Source organism: Anser brachyrhynchus (assembly GCF_964034855.1).
Source record: "Anser brachyrhynchus genome assembly, chromosome: 6".
NCBI classification, from domain to species: Eukaryota; Metazoa; Chordata; class Aves; order Anseriformes; family Anatidae; genus Anser; species Anser brachyrhynchus.
In genome coordinates this window covers 13,453,529-13,468,586 of record NC_137700.1, presented here as the reverse complement: position 1 = coordinate 13,468,586, position 15,058 = coordinate 13,453,529, and the positions used below count along the sequence as shown (strand labels likewise).

At 39.9% G+C, this 15,058-nt stretch overlaps 1 protein-coding gene across 2 annotated transcripts in view; it reads right to left on the bottom strand.

Moving 5' to 3' along the window:
• Nucleotides 1-292: 292 nt before the first annotated feature.
• The window catches only part of NRG3 (neuregulin 3), a 404,839-nt gene continuing 390,073 nt past the window's right edge, over nucleotides 293-15,058 (bottom strand). For both annotated transcript variants that reach the window (XM_080596380.1, XM_080596381.1), the window contains exon 9: nucleotides 293-10,115. In XM_080596380.1, coding sequence (XP_080452506.1) covers nucleotides 9,608-10,115 — 508 coding nt within the window. In that variant the 3' untranslated portion in view covers nucleotides 293-9,607. The remainder of the gene's footprint in view (nucleotides 10,116-15,058) is intronic.

Sequence of the window (15,058 nt, the reverse complement as noted above, 5' to 3'; positions counted from 1 at the left end):
GGCATTGGAAGTATAAAAACGAGTCAAAATACAGATTGATTCTGAAATCAGTTCTTTTTTTTTTTTTTTATATCCTTTAAAACCATGGACAGGAATGTACAGCTCCACAAAAACGGAGGCCAAACATACCAAACCAAAACATTTCCTGGAATGCTGCATGACAGTTTTTCTAAGGTTATTTCCTTTGAACCACAGTCAGTTTAAAAGTGGCTTCCATTTGCAGTCAAAATAATAATGGTACACATTGCACACTCCTTGAAACATGATCTTTGTCATAGGCACTATGATTATATTTCTTTTCTTTTTATTCTTACCAGTGAAAAAATAAACACAGTTGAAAATAGACAGCTTTTTCCCCTTTGTCAATGTGTTTAGGCTATGTGGTTAAGTGGTACTCTCCCCAGCTATTTAGATGAAGAAACTTTAAGTTGGAGCATTCATTTTTGTGTTCTAAAAAAAGTTTGTGTATGTGGTGTTACGTATATATTTATATATTATTCACCAGCCCCAAATCCAAATCCAGTGTTTATTAGTGATTTTATTGACAGCAGAATCAATTTTGCTGGTATTTTAGTTGTCTTATTTCAGTGAATGGTTCAAGACTTTCAGCTGCTAAAAAGGTTTCACAAGACTCACCCTACGCATTAGGAATGCTCAGATTTCATGTCTACATGTTAGGTGCTGTTTCATGTGTATCTACAGATCAGTTTTAATGTAAACATAATTTTATGTGATATGGTGGTCAGTAGAAGAAAGTATGAAATCAAGTATAACTCCAGAATAGAAAATAATCTATTTAAATGAAGCTTGATTGACTCTACTTGGTTAGTGCTCAGTAAAAAGTCTGAAATACTGTATTTGTGACTATTAAAACTAGTTCTGGGAACCAATCACTTCACGTTTATTTTTGGACATCTTAATGTCCTTGTTAGCTAAATGGCGAGGACTGAAAAGCAATTTAACCAATAAATCAGGCACATGAGTTGCAAAGGCAATTCTTCCCTTGCAGTTATTCCAACTATCCAAGCTGGATATTCACAGAGAACAGCAAACCATGTCTCCGTTACCTTCATTCCATTTCTAAGTGCTTTCAGTACGGCCAGTTGCCCAGGATTGCATCTGCAGACGGTGGGAGAGCAGTGCAGGGCACCACCGGCTGTTCTGTGAGCTAATTAAGGAAGACAAAGTGCTGCGACGCGGATCCTACCCACAAGGATGGAAAGTTGCCCAGCAGCTATAGTACCTCCTTAGAGCATTGGTGTTTGCAGAGTGATGTGTTATTCTCTGAAGCTGCCTACAAATGGTTTTACATTAATATGGACACAAGACTACTTAGTGGAGAAACTGAAATGAAACTCCAACTTTGTGGTCAGTCTGTATAGGGTAACAGAGGAGACTTTTTTAAAGGACTATGATTTGTATTTTTTTTCCCAAGTCACCCTTTTATTTCAGTCCTGGGACAGATGCTCACATTTAACTTAGGAAACCTCTACTGTGAAATGTGGTGTTCACTCCTTGCCTGACCAAGGGGTCAAACCTGCAGGATGCGGGCATGCTCTGGTCTCAGCACAGAGCACTGCCGGCAAGACTGAGGGGAGGATTGTCTTGCCAGCAAGCAATGTGGGGCTTTGTGTGACACCCAGCAATAGGGTGTCACTGCTGCCTATTCACCAGAAATGCCCATTAGTCAAATGAAACCGAACTGCAAGTTGCATGCTGTCCTTAGTGAGGATAGCTAATGGGAAAGTCCATTCTGAGATGCTACAGACCACCGACAATTTAGAACAGGCTACCAGTTTACATGCATGGCACAATCTGCAAATGTATGTGACCAAACCCTACAGAGCCATTTTGGCATTAACAACATGTGAAAATATTATCATACTAACAGAAAGGTTTCTGGTAGTGATCCCTTACTTAAGCCCCTGTCCCCTCTGCAGAGAAGGCAGAGAACATCTCTTGCCTTAGCTTTGCTTCACTGTTTATAATGTTTTAATTTTTTTTTAGTGTTTTACTTGGAAGAAAGTAAGTTTATTAAGATGAAAGAAAGCCTAGATAATCATACACACATACAAAACCTGCTCAGAATAATCCTCACCTGCTGGGGTATCAATTCTCTCTGAGGTCAGAATTTCAAAGAGTTAATCTCCTGAGCGGCTTTGGGAGAAAAGCTGCCATAGTTAGCTGAGATGAAAATGCAGACAGGCTGACTTTACCTTCACTGTTTCACTATATAAAATAAAGAGAAACAGCATAGAATTTATATTTAAAATATAAACAAAACCAATAATATGAGAAGATCAACGTGGCAGCCCTCTCACACCATCCATGCTTGGATTCTAATGCAAACAGTTGCTGCAGAATAAGATGGAGATTTTTGCTTGTACACATACATAATTTTGGACTGCAAGACCCAGCTCTGTTCTGTAACAGGAACACTTCAGACCAAGGTCAGAACTGAAACTAAATGATCAGAACCAGCTACTTTGCTAAAACCTGATCTATGATGACAACTCTAAGAAGAGTTTGGAAGCAGCTTCACCTATGCAATAATCAAGGAGAACATGCAATGAAGTATAAAAAATGAAGTTAGCTTGAATCAAACTGCTTTAATGCTGTTCAGAAATTATCCTTATGGACAGAGGCATTTCTGCTTGGATTGCTCCAGCTAAATTGTGAGTAACAGCTCAGTTCAAACCATGAGCCAAATCCTCAGAAACCTCCAAAATTCAGCACTTGAAAAGGATTCCAGAATTTGTAAATCACTTACTAAAAAAAAGTGATCTAGTGCAGATGACTAAAATTTCACTTACATGTGAGAGATCTCAGAGAAAAATGAAACTGAGGTAAGCTTCTCAGATGTTGTGTCCTAGCATGACTCAAAATCCATTCCTTCTCTCCTGTGGAAAAAGCTGTGCCATAGCCAGCGAAGCTCCCTACCTATTTTAGACCTTTTGGCATATTAATTATTATTTGCATTTTGTTGTATTCTTGTACTGTTATTTGTATTCTTACTTTCCAAATATTTACACAACTAAGAGCTTATTCCATCCACATCAAAACGAGATGTACTTAAAACAGTGTTTGCCATGTAACTCTTTTGATTGTTTTATAAGCTTTGGCATTGTTTGTATTATGTTATTCAATGTAGTGCATGCTAGGGACCTTAACCTTTGGAGACATTTTAGTGTGAATCAGAGGCAGAAAGCTTCACTTCAGATGGTTTTTGGTACTCTGCAGGGATCAGAGACTTCTGGTCCTGCTTGCACTGCTAATCGTCCCAGAACAAGTGCTGACCACTACTCCTACTGCCAAGCCATTCATCCTTCATAGGCAACAACATGCAAGTGGTCGAGGTGTTAATTCATGGGAAAACACCAGAGGACTTGAAACTAAAAAAAAGGATTTATCATGGAGCCTACTGGGAAAAGGGAACCGCTGTCTCTGCCTGACCTGTGGCTGTTCTTTATGTTCACCTTTGGCCACCTGAATATCCAGGTCAGACAAGTGGCAGTACTTTGTATCATATGCACACAAGCAGTGGGAGTTAATGTATGGACAAAGAAACCTGAAGAGGATCGCTGACTTGGTGACTGGAAATGCTGGGAGCTGGTAACCGTGAAGGAAGGGCAGGGAAGCACCCTGCAGCACGGCCTGCACAAATCCTCGCTCGAGGGAAACTTCTCCTGCAAGGGCTACTTACAGCACGCAAATGGACATGTATAGAATTTTAAAGGTTTTAGGCCTTAAATTTACTTGGTAGCTGTCCCTACTGTCCCAGAAATTAGGCTGTAAATTCTATTCTTGATTCCAATGATAAAGTAAAATGAACGTGAATAAAGATGCTGAATACTGTAAATTCAGTGACATCTGAAGCTACGAGACAGCACAGAAGTGGGCCTTGCAATGCAAGAGCAAGGAAAAAGGACAAGATGCCCAGTCACTACAGTGACGTGGTACAGCCCAATGTCAGTGTTAAGGAAAAATAAATACAAATTGCATGTAGGTCAGCTCCTGGCAGTGTTAGAGAATGTATTACTTTTCAAATATATGACTAAAACCTGTAGTACAAATAGAGAATTTCCATGCCACTTACATACATTAGGTCCTATACTTTATTTACATTCTTCAGTCATCAGTAAAAAGCTCTTCATTATACCTATAATTGTCCCCTCATAGAAAAAGAAAAACAAACAAAAACCTGTAGGTTGTTCTGCTGTTTATTTTTATATCGGGGAAAAGTTTCACAAGAACAGCCATATGGGGTCCTGGGAAATCACTCCCCTTTTATAGGACTGCTGACCAAAGAGGATGCTGCTAAATCCTTTCGAGGAAATAAGGCCGAGTGCATCCTGTCAGTGTACCATGATCATCCTGTCCCTATTGAAGATGTTGAAAATGGTGCTGTAATAATAACAAATCAAAACATTATTACCTTTGTGCAAGTGAACAATAAAAGTACTAACAATTTGGGAATTTCTGCCCCTTTTCCTTTCATCAAATATTACTAACATGGTTGTTAATAAATTAATGTAAGGTTTTTTTGGCAGTTTCAACAGATAAACCGGTATATGGGTTTTTACTGTTGAGATGAAAGCCCCTTTACACTGCACAGCATGCACTGGGGACGACTGCTTCCTCCCCCACTGCAGGTTTCCCCGGCTCTGGGCTCAGTGTTGGCTTCCCACTGCCAGCGATACGCTCCGTGACCATATTTCTTACAAGAAACTACCAATCTCTGTGGCCCAATCCACTAACTGCTGTGTAATAAAAATGAAGAACACCTCATGAATAAGTTTACTGCTGTAATAGCTGTGTCATTTTTATCTCATGCGTGAACTTTGTTACTTAAAATACAAAAATCCTGTTTGATAACGGTGATGTGGAGGTGCCATGACTAAAACGTGAAAAGCGAGTGTCCCAGTTGTTTTCATGTGGGTAGACATCAAAACAAAGGGAGCTTGCTGTCATTTTGCAGTAATAACACAGCACAAAAAGAAAAAAGTGTGCATCCCCTTATGTTTTCAGCAAGATAAAGAACTATATTACTCTATGAATTGATCTTTGTTTTTTAAAGCTGAAAAATCTATACTAAATATTTGCTTTTTCCCAATCTGCTTGAAGATGAACATTTTAAATTCATGCCAAGATAACAAATCACTCATATAAACTCATTGGTTTCCCAAGGGAAATACAGTTTACAGGGAAATTGTATTTTATTGAAAGGCAATTGATATTTATGCCCTTTTCAAAAACAGTTTTTATTCTGGGTCTGCTTCTTCAAGCTTTAATTTCATTTGCTGCAGCTAGGACTCTGAAAGAGTTCCTCTTTGGTATTAATTTTCATAACTCCTTTTTAAGAGCTCAAGTAACGTTCAAAATTAGACTGAAGGAATCTGGGGATGGATTGGGAAGAGGAATCCAATTTTTTTTTCCTCCCTACATGAGAAGTAGATATGAATTATCTGATTATCTGGTCGAACATTTTGATTCAGGAGCTAGTACATGCTTGATCATATACATGCTATAGTCTCATTCTTTTTTTCTTTTTTTTTTTTTTTTTCCAAATTTAAACCAGGTTCTTCAGAGGATTTTGATGAATAACATTAGAATTAGCTACATTTAAGTGGTGCTAAGTTCATTCCTATTGGGGCCCAGTCAATGGTATTCAGCCCCTATAAGAGGATCGACGTGGCAAGCCAAGCACTTGGCCAACAAACCTTGTACTGCATGTAGTGAGGGTGTTTGCACACTGATATGAGTCTGATTTTCATATGCAGAATGAGGATAGCTCCATAAATCTATGTAGAAGTCCCTGCATCTTGTGATAGGCTACTAAGCTTCATGACACTAAACTGGACATTGAGTAGGAGAGACTTGGGAGATGACTAATATATCATTAATATATCAGCACTGAGTACAGCAGCTGAGAGCTTGGCTAGGTGACTAGATACCAAAAGCATGTTGAAGAGCTTTCTTCACTGGTATGTTTGTTTACCTAAATGTGATCCTTCAAGAATTAAAACATTTCAGCTTTGGGTAATACAGATGTACTGAAGAGTTTTTCAGTGTCTGATGACATGAGATGTGCCCATACTCACCCACATTTCCTACTTCAAATGTTGGGATTGTTCGACTGCTTTTTAGGGTTATTTTGGACTGTTTTGAAGAAAAAGAAAAAATCAAAACATTGCTCTCATAATTCTGCTCCCCAGCATTACACTGAATAGATGCAGGCTTCATCTGCTCAGTTCAGAGAAAGTTCATCTCCATTTAATTAGCTGTTCTCGCGGTTTACTCGAGTGTAGCACTGTGTGTGTGAATTTTCACACTAGACTACACTTGAACTTCATAGGTCAGATATAATTTTTAATTATGCTACAGGTAAACGACGGAGTTCAGAGCCTCTTTTAGGCAGATTACAGTCTGTTTCCAAGGCTAGGAACAGATGCAATTTTAGGAATAAACTACGTTTCGCACTGATACATCCCCTCTGATCTGCTGAGTTCAATGGGACCATAAGGTTCAGAAGTAAAGCAAAATTTGGCCTACCATTTCAGCTGTTTCAGTGCAACTTTAAGGAATCTTTTGTGCCCTCTATGAAACTAATTGGCAGACCTCAGAGAAAATGTTGTCCCATTCACTGTAAAGTAGGAGGGTCCATGGGGGAAAACAGTTGCATTAGAGAAACACACTTCACATCAAGGCTACCTATTTAGATGTTTGAAAACCTTTTTCTTTTCCTCTGTAAAGCATGACAGTTTCAACAGGATCTGAAATGATACTCTTAACAAATAATACGCTAGTCTGTCATATGGTTAATATTAACGTCTCTCTATTCAAACATGCTGAAAACTGAATAGAACAGTTAACATATAACAGTCACACATCCTTTGCTGAATACAAGATCGCATCTCTAACATGAACTGAAGATATCCTCACCATTTCAGATCTTCATCTGTCATTCAATCAAACATTTTATTGTCTTAAATACATTGCTCTTGGCCTCCTTCTGGGTCTTTTGGGGGTGCTGAGTGAACACATTCTCTCAATAAAGGCATTGCTTATGATATAGTTCTTTCTTCAACAGAAATCTTGCAGTGTGTTTCCAATACATTGCCAAAGGTGAGAGAGCACAGTTTGCTAGGATTTGAGAGCAGGTAGGCCTTACAGTTGGATTGAAAAGATTTAGCATTGAAACAGCTATTTGGGCAGGATTCTGCACTTTGCTGCAGAGAGACCATCTCTTGAAGAAGTTAATGGTGAACAATTATCTAATTGTGAGCACGCTTCACAGATTATTGACTCAGAGCTTTACACAGTAGCCATTTTGTAAATTGCAGGTATCTGTACAGGGCTTTTGGGCAGATGCAAGCTCACTTTGCTCATGTTCTGAGCTGGCAAGATGCAAACAGCTACCAGAAAAGTCACACAAACGTACTGATGTGAAATTGAGCCCCACCTAACACACCTCGTCTTTCAGAGGGTTTATTTGGTGTGGGCTTGGTGCCATGCTGACTGCAGGCAGCTCAGCTCATGCCCAGTGAGATTGTGCCCAGCCACCACATAGTGCAGAAATATGTCATGGAGAAACCGATCCCAGCCTAAAGTCTCATCTTACTGCTACAAGAAAAGCTCTGTAGCTTTGAGGAAGGGAGTCTGAATGAAGCATGCTCCACCCTGGGGCATAAAGCATAGTTTGCCCTCAAATACACTTTTATTGAAAACACACAGCAAAGATTACAGCCATAGAAAGTTTTGTAAACAAGACAATTTCATCAACTTCTATCTTAAAAAAAAACAAAACAAAAAAGCACAAACACACATAAACAAAACAAACAAACAACAATCAAACCAAAATAAAACAAAGGAAACCCAAAATAAGACTTGCTGAATGAAGACCTGTGAATAGGATTTTTTTTAATGCCTTAACTAGGCACAAAATAAATGACATACACCTTCAGCATTTCTTTTTGAAATTTACGTGGCAGAGGTTAAAATATTGCTTTATTCTGACTAAACATACAACAGCACTGTGTGATCAATTGTGCTATTTTGGGAAATCTTGAGACTTGTGAACTGGAAAGTCTGGGGCACATCTAATAAATTTAACAATTTGCTGCAAAGGAATATTTTAATACATTCTGTATATACTGTAATTGTTTTAAAATCAATCTTCTGACATTAACCAGGGAAGGCTATTTGGTAATTATTTATTATAGTTCATTTTCTTTTTCTCCACAAATAAGCAGATATTTTAATACTAATAAAAACTGCAATGTGTGGGACACTGAACCCAATTCATGGTGTTATTGGCATATTATGTTACAGTTTACTGGGGAGAAGAGGGACTCAAAAGAAAGCAAATGCAAAAAACGGTTATAATGCAATTGGGATACTGCAACCAGGAAACGACATTTCTTCTCTAAGGCCTTGATGCCCAGCAGGGACTGATTTGGTGGAAACCATCTGCTCATGTACAGCCCCATCAGAATCAGCTGTGTGCATGATCACGGGTCTGCCCATACCGTACCATCTGCAGGACTGGAGCTTTAAAGTTCACAAGCCTAGGCCACGATTAATTAAAGTGACTGAAGAACTGAAAGCGGGAGCAAATTAGGGCAGCATGGACACTTACCGGCTGGCCTTCGATCATACTGGACCTCCCTGATGCATCTCTGAACAACCCATAATAAAAAATAAGGTAAAAAAAATACACACACACTTGGAAGTGCTCCTTGAGAGCTTACAAATGCCTCTGAAGTATAACAATTTAGAAATGTTGAGGGGTTGGTAAGAACAATGGAGTTTACATTCCCGCTCTTACAAAAGAAACCAACCCAACCTGCCGCAGCGCACACTTTTGCACTTTGTTTCTCTTGTTCTTCCTCTTCCTCCACCGAGGCAGCTCTGATAGGCAAAGCTCAGAAGAAGACAGGGCAGCCACGGACTCCTCGCCACTGCATCTCCAGAGGCCCCAATCCCACTCCACGCTTGGCCTGACCCGAAGCTCCTAGACGTTTCCACTGACTTTCTTAAGCTGACTGACATACTCAAGTAAGGTAGAGAGTTTAGCTCAGTTAGGGACTGGTGGTCACTCCACGGTTAGTGCCGAGAAGTAGCTGTTTGTGTGTTTGCTCTCTCGGGATGAACCTGGAGCCAAGAGGAGAGGGGGAAAGGGGACCAGGCCTGTGCTGGGGTTACGGGACCTGCGCCCCTGCCAGCACGCGCTGCAGCACTGCCCTGAAACCAGAAATGAACCTAAGAAAGGTCTTGGCCTTTACTGAAAAAAGGATGCATAGCCGAAGCCTTCTGACAGCCAAACAGGACAGTGTTAAAATGCTCTGTAACTGAAATTGTATGTATAATCCTGCCTAGAAAGCACCTGATGTACGCCTTATCCCTCCTGGAACTTTTCTTTCCCTTAAAAAAATATTTTGTTAAAAAACACTATGATATGAGGGCGATTGACTATTTGGTTTCTTCTAAGTAGATGCTCTTAAATTAATGCATATAAATAATTTGTATTTATTTTCCTCCTTTCCTGTTTAGCAAAGCATCAAATGCACAGATCTCTTGTTTCCCCTCCCACAACCCCCACACAAAGTCACTTGGTCAATACTGAGTCTCTTTGTGTTTCACTTTTTAAGACAAATTGTGCCTCTCGTTCTGACTTGGCCATGGGGCTCATGGGCAGAAACGCTGTGTTTTCACTCACGCTGCTCTCTGCTTCTACACTTGCCAGTTCGTAGTCCTCTGACCTCCTCGCGTCGGTCAGAATCCGAATCTGCTCCTGCACAGTTTCTAGCAATATTTTTACTTCGTGTTGTTCTGCTATAAGACAATTACTGACTGGGGAACTCACATTGACAAGTTCAGCTGAATAGGAGTTTTTGCACCATTTGATGCCTGTTACTTCAGAAACATTTTGCATTTGCATGCAGGCTTCGTCCAAGCCCACAGACGGGATGATGGGAACTGAGTTGGCCCTTGAAGATGAATATCCGACCAAGTCCTTCTGATCCACGTTATTAAAATAAGGGGTTGTTTCTCTTGAAGGCAGTTGCATATTTATTGAAGTATTCTGAGGAGTTTTTAAACCACTGGATGAATACCTGAAAAGAATAATAAAAAGGTTATGTTGCACATTGGGCAGCCAGATGTGACCCAGAGGAATGTTGTATGAGAGTCAGCGAGCTGTGCTGGAAAGATACATGCCTTTTTTTTTTTTTTTTTTTTTTTTCCTTCACACTAGGAGCACTTAGTGCTAGTACGGCCCTGGGGAAAACAGCAGGCTCTGGAGACCTGGCTTTTATTGCCTGTGGCAAACCACTGCTTTTCTCTCTGTCCCATTTTCCCCACCAGTACATGAGAATAATGACAATTGCTTTTTAAATGCTTGCATGAGTTACACTGTATTATTATTATCATTACTATTTTTCAAATCAAATTTGAAATCCCATTCCTTCATTCATAACCGGGGAAACGGACTGATGCTTTCTTGAACATTAAAATTCTCAATGTCAAATCACTGTTTCAGGAAAACATGTAAAAAGATGCAGAACAAAAAGAACTTTAAACAAAATCCGGTTGGTCTCTTTATTTGCATGGAAACACATGCGGTCCCCTTCAAACACTCAGAGCATCTAAGTGCATTGTACCTCTGAAAAATGTGCCGTTCTTTTCAATCACCCATACTGCCTATGTTGATATGATTTGGTTTCTTAAGTCTCATCTGGAAATAATACATTGTGCCCTGGAAAATGTTATTCACCTTCATTTAAAGAAAAATCACTTATCCTCCATTAACACATGTCATAGTATGATTTCTTTTATGGTGAGGCAACTTTGGTGAATTTTCATCGACATTTCCATTTTGCTTCACAGCCACATTCATTAGTCGTATCAGAAAATGTTTTCATTTATAAGAAATACGTAAAAAGCCAGAAATGAAAAGTTTGCTAAAGGAAACAATACCAAAAAAAAGATGTTTCCAATTCAGAAGTACGAGTAGAAATCCAGTGCTGTAAGAGTATTTCTACTAGTCATGATTACCAAGAACCATAGACATCACCTCCTCACTGGATCATATTTTATGTATCATCAGTTTTGAGATCATATCACTATTTAGTAGGGCAAGGTAATGATGAAATCTAACATGTTGTATCCTTGGTCAAGGAAAGCAACATCTGGATCTAACATCAGGCAGGTGTTTGAATTTGTACATCAAGCATATTTTTCTGAATGTTGCTTAAACCTGCTGGACTTCCCCCAGGGATATCCTATTCACATGTGCCTTGCTTCTTTTGGCATTAGCAGAAAGAGAACTTAGGAACAGGAATTAAAGCGTACAAAACAGCTGCAGTCTGATATTAGCGTACAGTGCTAATTAAGTGGAAAGGTTTCCTTTGGCCCCATCTTCCTGGTAAGCTGTCAGACAGAAAAAAGAGGAGTAAATATCTTCAGGCTCATTTCCAGTAGAGCGCCGCTGACTTGTAATTAGCTCATCTATGGTGGCAGTGTGTTTGTACAACTGCTCAGCACATTAGCCCAGACACGTGCACGCGTGCACTGCTGTGCAGCCGCTGCACTAAAGCTCTGCAGCAGCCTCCCCAGCAGACCATAAACCACAGCTGGGAGCTCTGATAAGGAGGAGGCATTGTGATCCTTGTTGCTATCTGATGGAATGAGATACTGCTTTGGGAAGTGGGACCCAGGGGAATAATGAAGCAAGTGGCTTTTGAGGATACGCAACAGTGCTTCTTGTACATGCTATACATGCTTTATGGCCGAACCAGGAGGGACTCAGCTTTTGGTTAATTATGTTTGTTCTCTGCTTAGACACACTTCTAGCCATTTACCAAGGGCCTTTTCAAACAGTTTTTAAGAATCAGTATGAATGAAAAACTGAGCAGCAAAAGTATTCCAGAGGGAGGACAACTGAAAAAAAAAAAAAAAAAAAAAGGAAACCAAAAAAGTGCAGACCTGTGGGTTGTGCCCATTCTTGTTTCCTTTGCATTTGCTTATTATATAATTGTTCAAACGACTATAGCTGGAGGGATCTCATCAGCTGCGATATTCCCTTTTTTGGTAATTCAGGCCCTAAATATATTCTGGGCTGCACCCTGAAAACAAAGGGAGTGAATTTTTTTAATGAATTTCACATGCAATGGATGTATTTATTATATGGATGATACATGAGCAAAACTAAGAAAAGATGGAATTATCTGAATGGGTTTGGTGAGAAAACAGTAACATTTTGCAGTTCCACAAAAGGGATTCAATTGTTCTTGGTATTTTGAAAACTAATTGGCAGCAACAATAACATGTAACATAATGCCTGGCATATTTCCATAGATTTTTTTGATCAATGCACCAAATTTGTGCCAGAATTATATGTTTTTGTCCTTTGCTCATAGAGCTTTCAAAGGAGGACTGAGGTTGAATTAAAGCATATAGTGTGTAACAAGCGATGTGTTAAACTAGTAGGGATATGACTTCTGAGCCATGTGAGAGCCAGCTTTCGGTTACAAATGGGTCCATGTTTCTGCTTGTGACACCAGACTGTTGCTGTTTTCAATAGATTGAGACTTAAGTTTCAATAAGCATTTATAAGTGCAGAACCATAATTACTTTTTTTCCTGTAATTAAACTTCCCCAGAACTATAGTTTCCCTTAAGAAAGATATCTGTATCGTTTTTATCTGAAAAAAAGGAAAAACAAAAACATTTTCTGTCTGACTAAATTCAAGCATATGCATGTACTTCAAAGTGCAGCTCTGTCCACCCTTCCTCCAAGCAAAATAAAAAATGCAAACATATATAAATCCGCAACAGTAAATATCGGTTACACAGTTTTCAAGAGTTTGCATCAAAGAATGAAGCTGAAAGAAGTATAATAATAATTATACTGCCCCTTAAAATAGACATTAAAGTGAGACAGAAGGGATCAGAACTTAAAATTCAAAATGGGTTTTACTCAGCACAGCACAAGCAGCTTTGCTGTAAGCCCTGCTGCTGTAGGTGCTCACTGCATACGCCTGATGGCCAAGTCCATTGTGATGAATGGGAGTCATTGCAGCGGCATTAACAGGCTTCAGTTCAGCCTTGTAAGCACATGCACCTGTATGTCTACCGGTACATATCACACGCTGGGTATCTGTAAACACATTTATACCTGTATAAATACGCATTTGCAGACACAGGACACTACTCCTAGCAGCTAACACCAAGTAATGCAAACAACTGTTACTGAAAGCACAGGCTCAAAATGCTGTCCACCTCCCTGCGTGCACACTGGTGGCACCCTGAGATGCTCATCAGGCTCTGAAAAGCGAGTGCCATGGAGATGGTTTGTTTTCCTTAAGCCCCTCATTTCAAGCAGGTTTTTCTGCTGCTTTGAGTAGCATACTGATAAATTGACTGGTATCAGTTGTATTTGACTTGAACTCTGCAAATGTTAGATTTGCAAATAATGAGAGCTGGTGTTTCCTCACAGCAGCAAAAGGACCACAGCTTCTGCAGGGGCAGGGAACCTGCTTAGCTGGGCTGGAAAACTATTGAGAACACCAACAGTCTGAAACTGGGTGATACTCAGATGGTAAGAAACAGATTTAGGGAAAAACTGTTCTGGTTAGAAGAATTTCACAGAAAGTAGAATTAGCGAATCAATTTTTATTTTTGTTCAGAAGTAGGTTGTGTATTTATATTTTGGTTGAAGAGTGTTTCATTACTGTGTCACATGCAAAAAGCACTGTTACTCTCTTTAAAGACTTCTTTTTAGTAAAAGCCATCATTAGTGAAACACTGTAATAAAGCAAGATCAAAGATTTGCCTTTATTTTCATGACTAACATTGACATTTTTATAATTACTTCTCATGCGGACTGGTTTAAGGATGTTGGTACCATACCTGTGACAGACACATAGTGCTGTGACTGCCTGTCACTACAGCACCTGCTGATGTATTCGTAGGGCTCTTTCTGAGGAAAGGTCCCACCGTTAGGGGCAGTAGGAAGAAAGTGAAATTCTACAGACATGCACAGTGCAGAAAATAAGGATGAAGTGCTTCAGGGATTGAGGCTAGAAGGGTTCACAGCGCGGCTGAAAAATCAACCTTTTGCAGAGTGGCAACAGGCCAAGCATAGGCCGATGCAAGACGATACTTGTAATATCACACCCTGATTTCCTAGGGAGGAGTAAATACAGCTAACACACAAGACAACTTTGCTGTGTTTTCTACCTCACTTCTCAACCTGGAAGAGGCTGCAGCTTTGCTTCACAGCCTGCGTTGCAAGACACTGCCATGTGGTAGCCTACCCGTAACAGTAAGGCTTGCGTTCAGAGTCACAATTTTCTTAAGGAATCATGGATACGTTATTGTACAAATGAACAAAGTATATTTACTGTAAGAAGTAATAAACAAGTGGTTTTTTTTTGTTTGTTTTTTTTCCTTTGAAGAAGCAAACGGCAACAAATGAAAGAAGCATGAGACAAATCTGAACTCTTGAGCAGAAGTCTAGAGAAACCCAAAGCTCCTGCTGGTTTGTTTTCTCCCATCCAGGCAAGCCCCACTCTTGGTCTGCCTCCCCCAGTTACTGTGGCCAGCTTTGTTAGGCAGATTCAGCTACAAGAGATCTAGTGAGCAAACCACCTTCCCTCAAGGTATCACAGGCAGGGACACCAGCTGCAGGCTGGAGAGGGGCCAGAGCAGCTGGGGGGAAGTGAGCTGCCTGCCTCTGCCTGCCTGGGTGCACATCCTTAGCATGTTCAAGTGAAACCAGGGTTGTTACACCCCACTGCAGACATTCCTTCTAGTGGTACAAGTAGTGTGTTTGCAATGATTCTGGGAAGTCTTTGAAAATCTATAGGGATATGTAAATATTATGAAAAACAACTCAGCAATTGCAAACGACTTCAAAGGCAGCTGTAGGTGCTCGGAAGCACTTCTGAAATTCAGACCTTATGTACAGCTGGAGATGAATTAAAAAATGAAGAATATCGGGTTCTTTGTGTGTGTTCAAAGACAAACCCATATGAAGTGGTTGGTCTTCAGTCTAC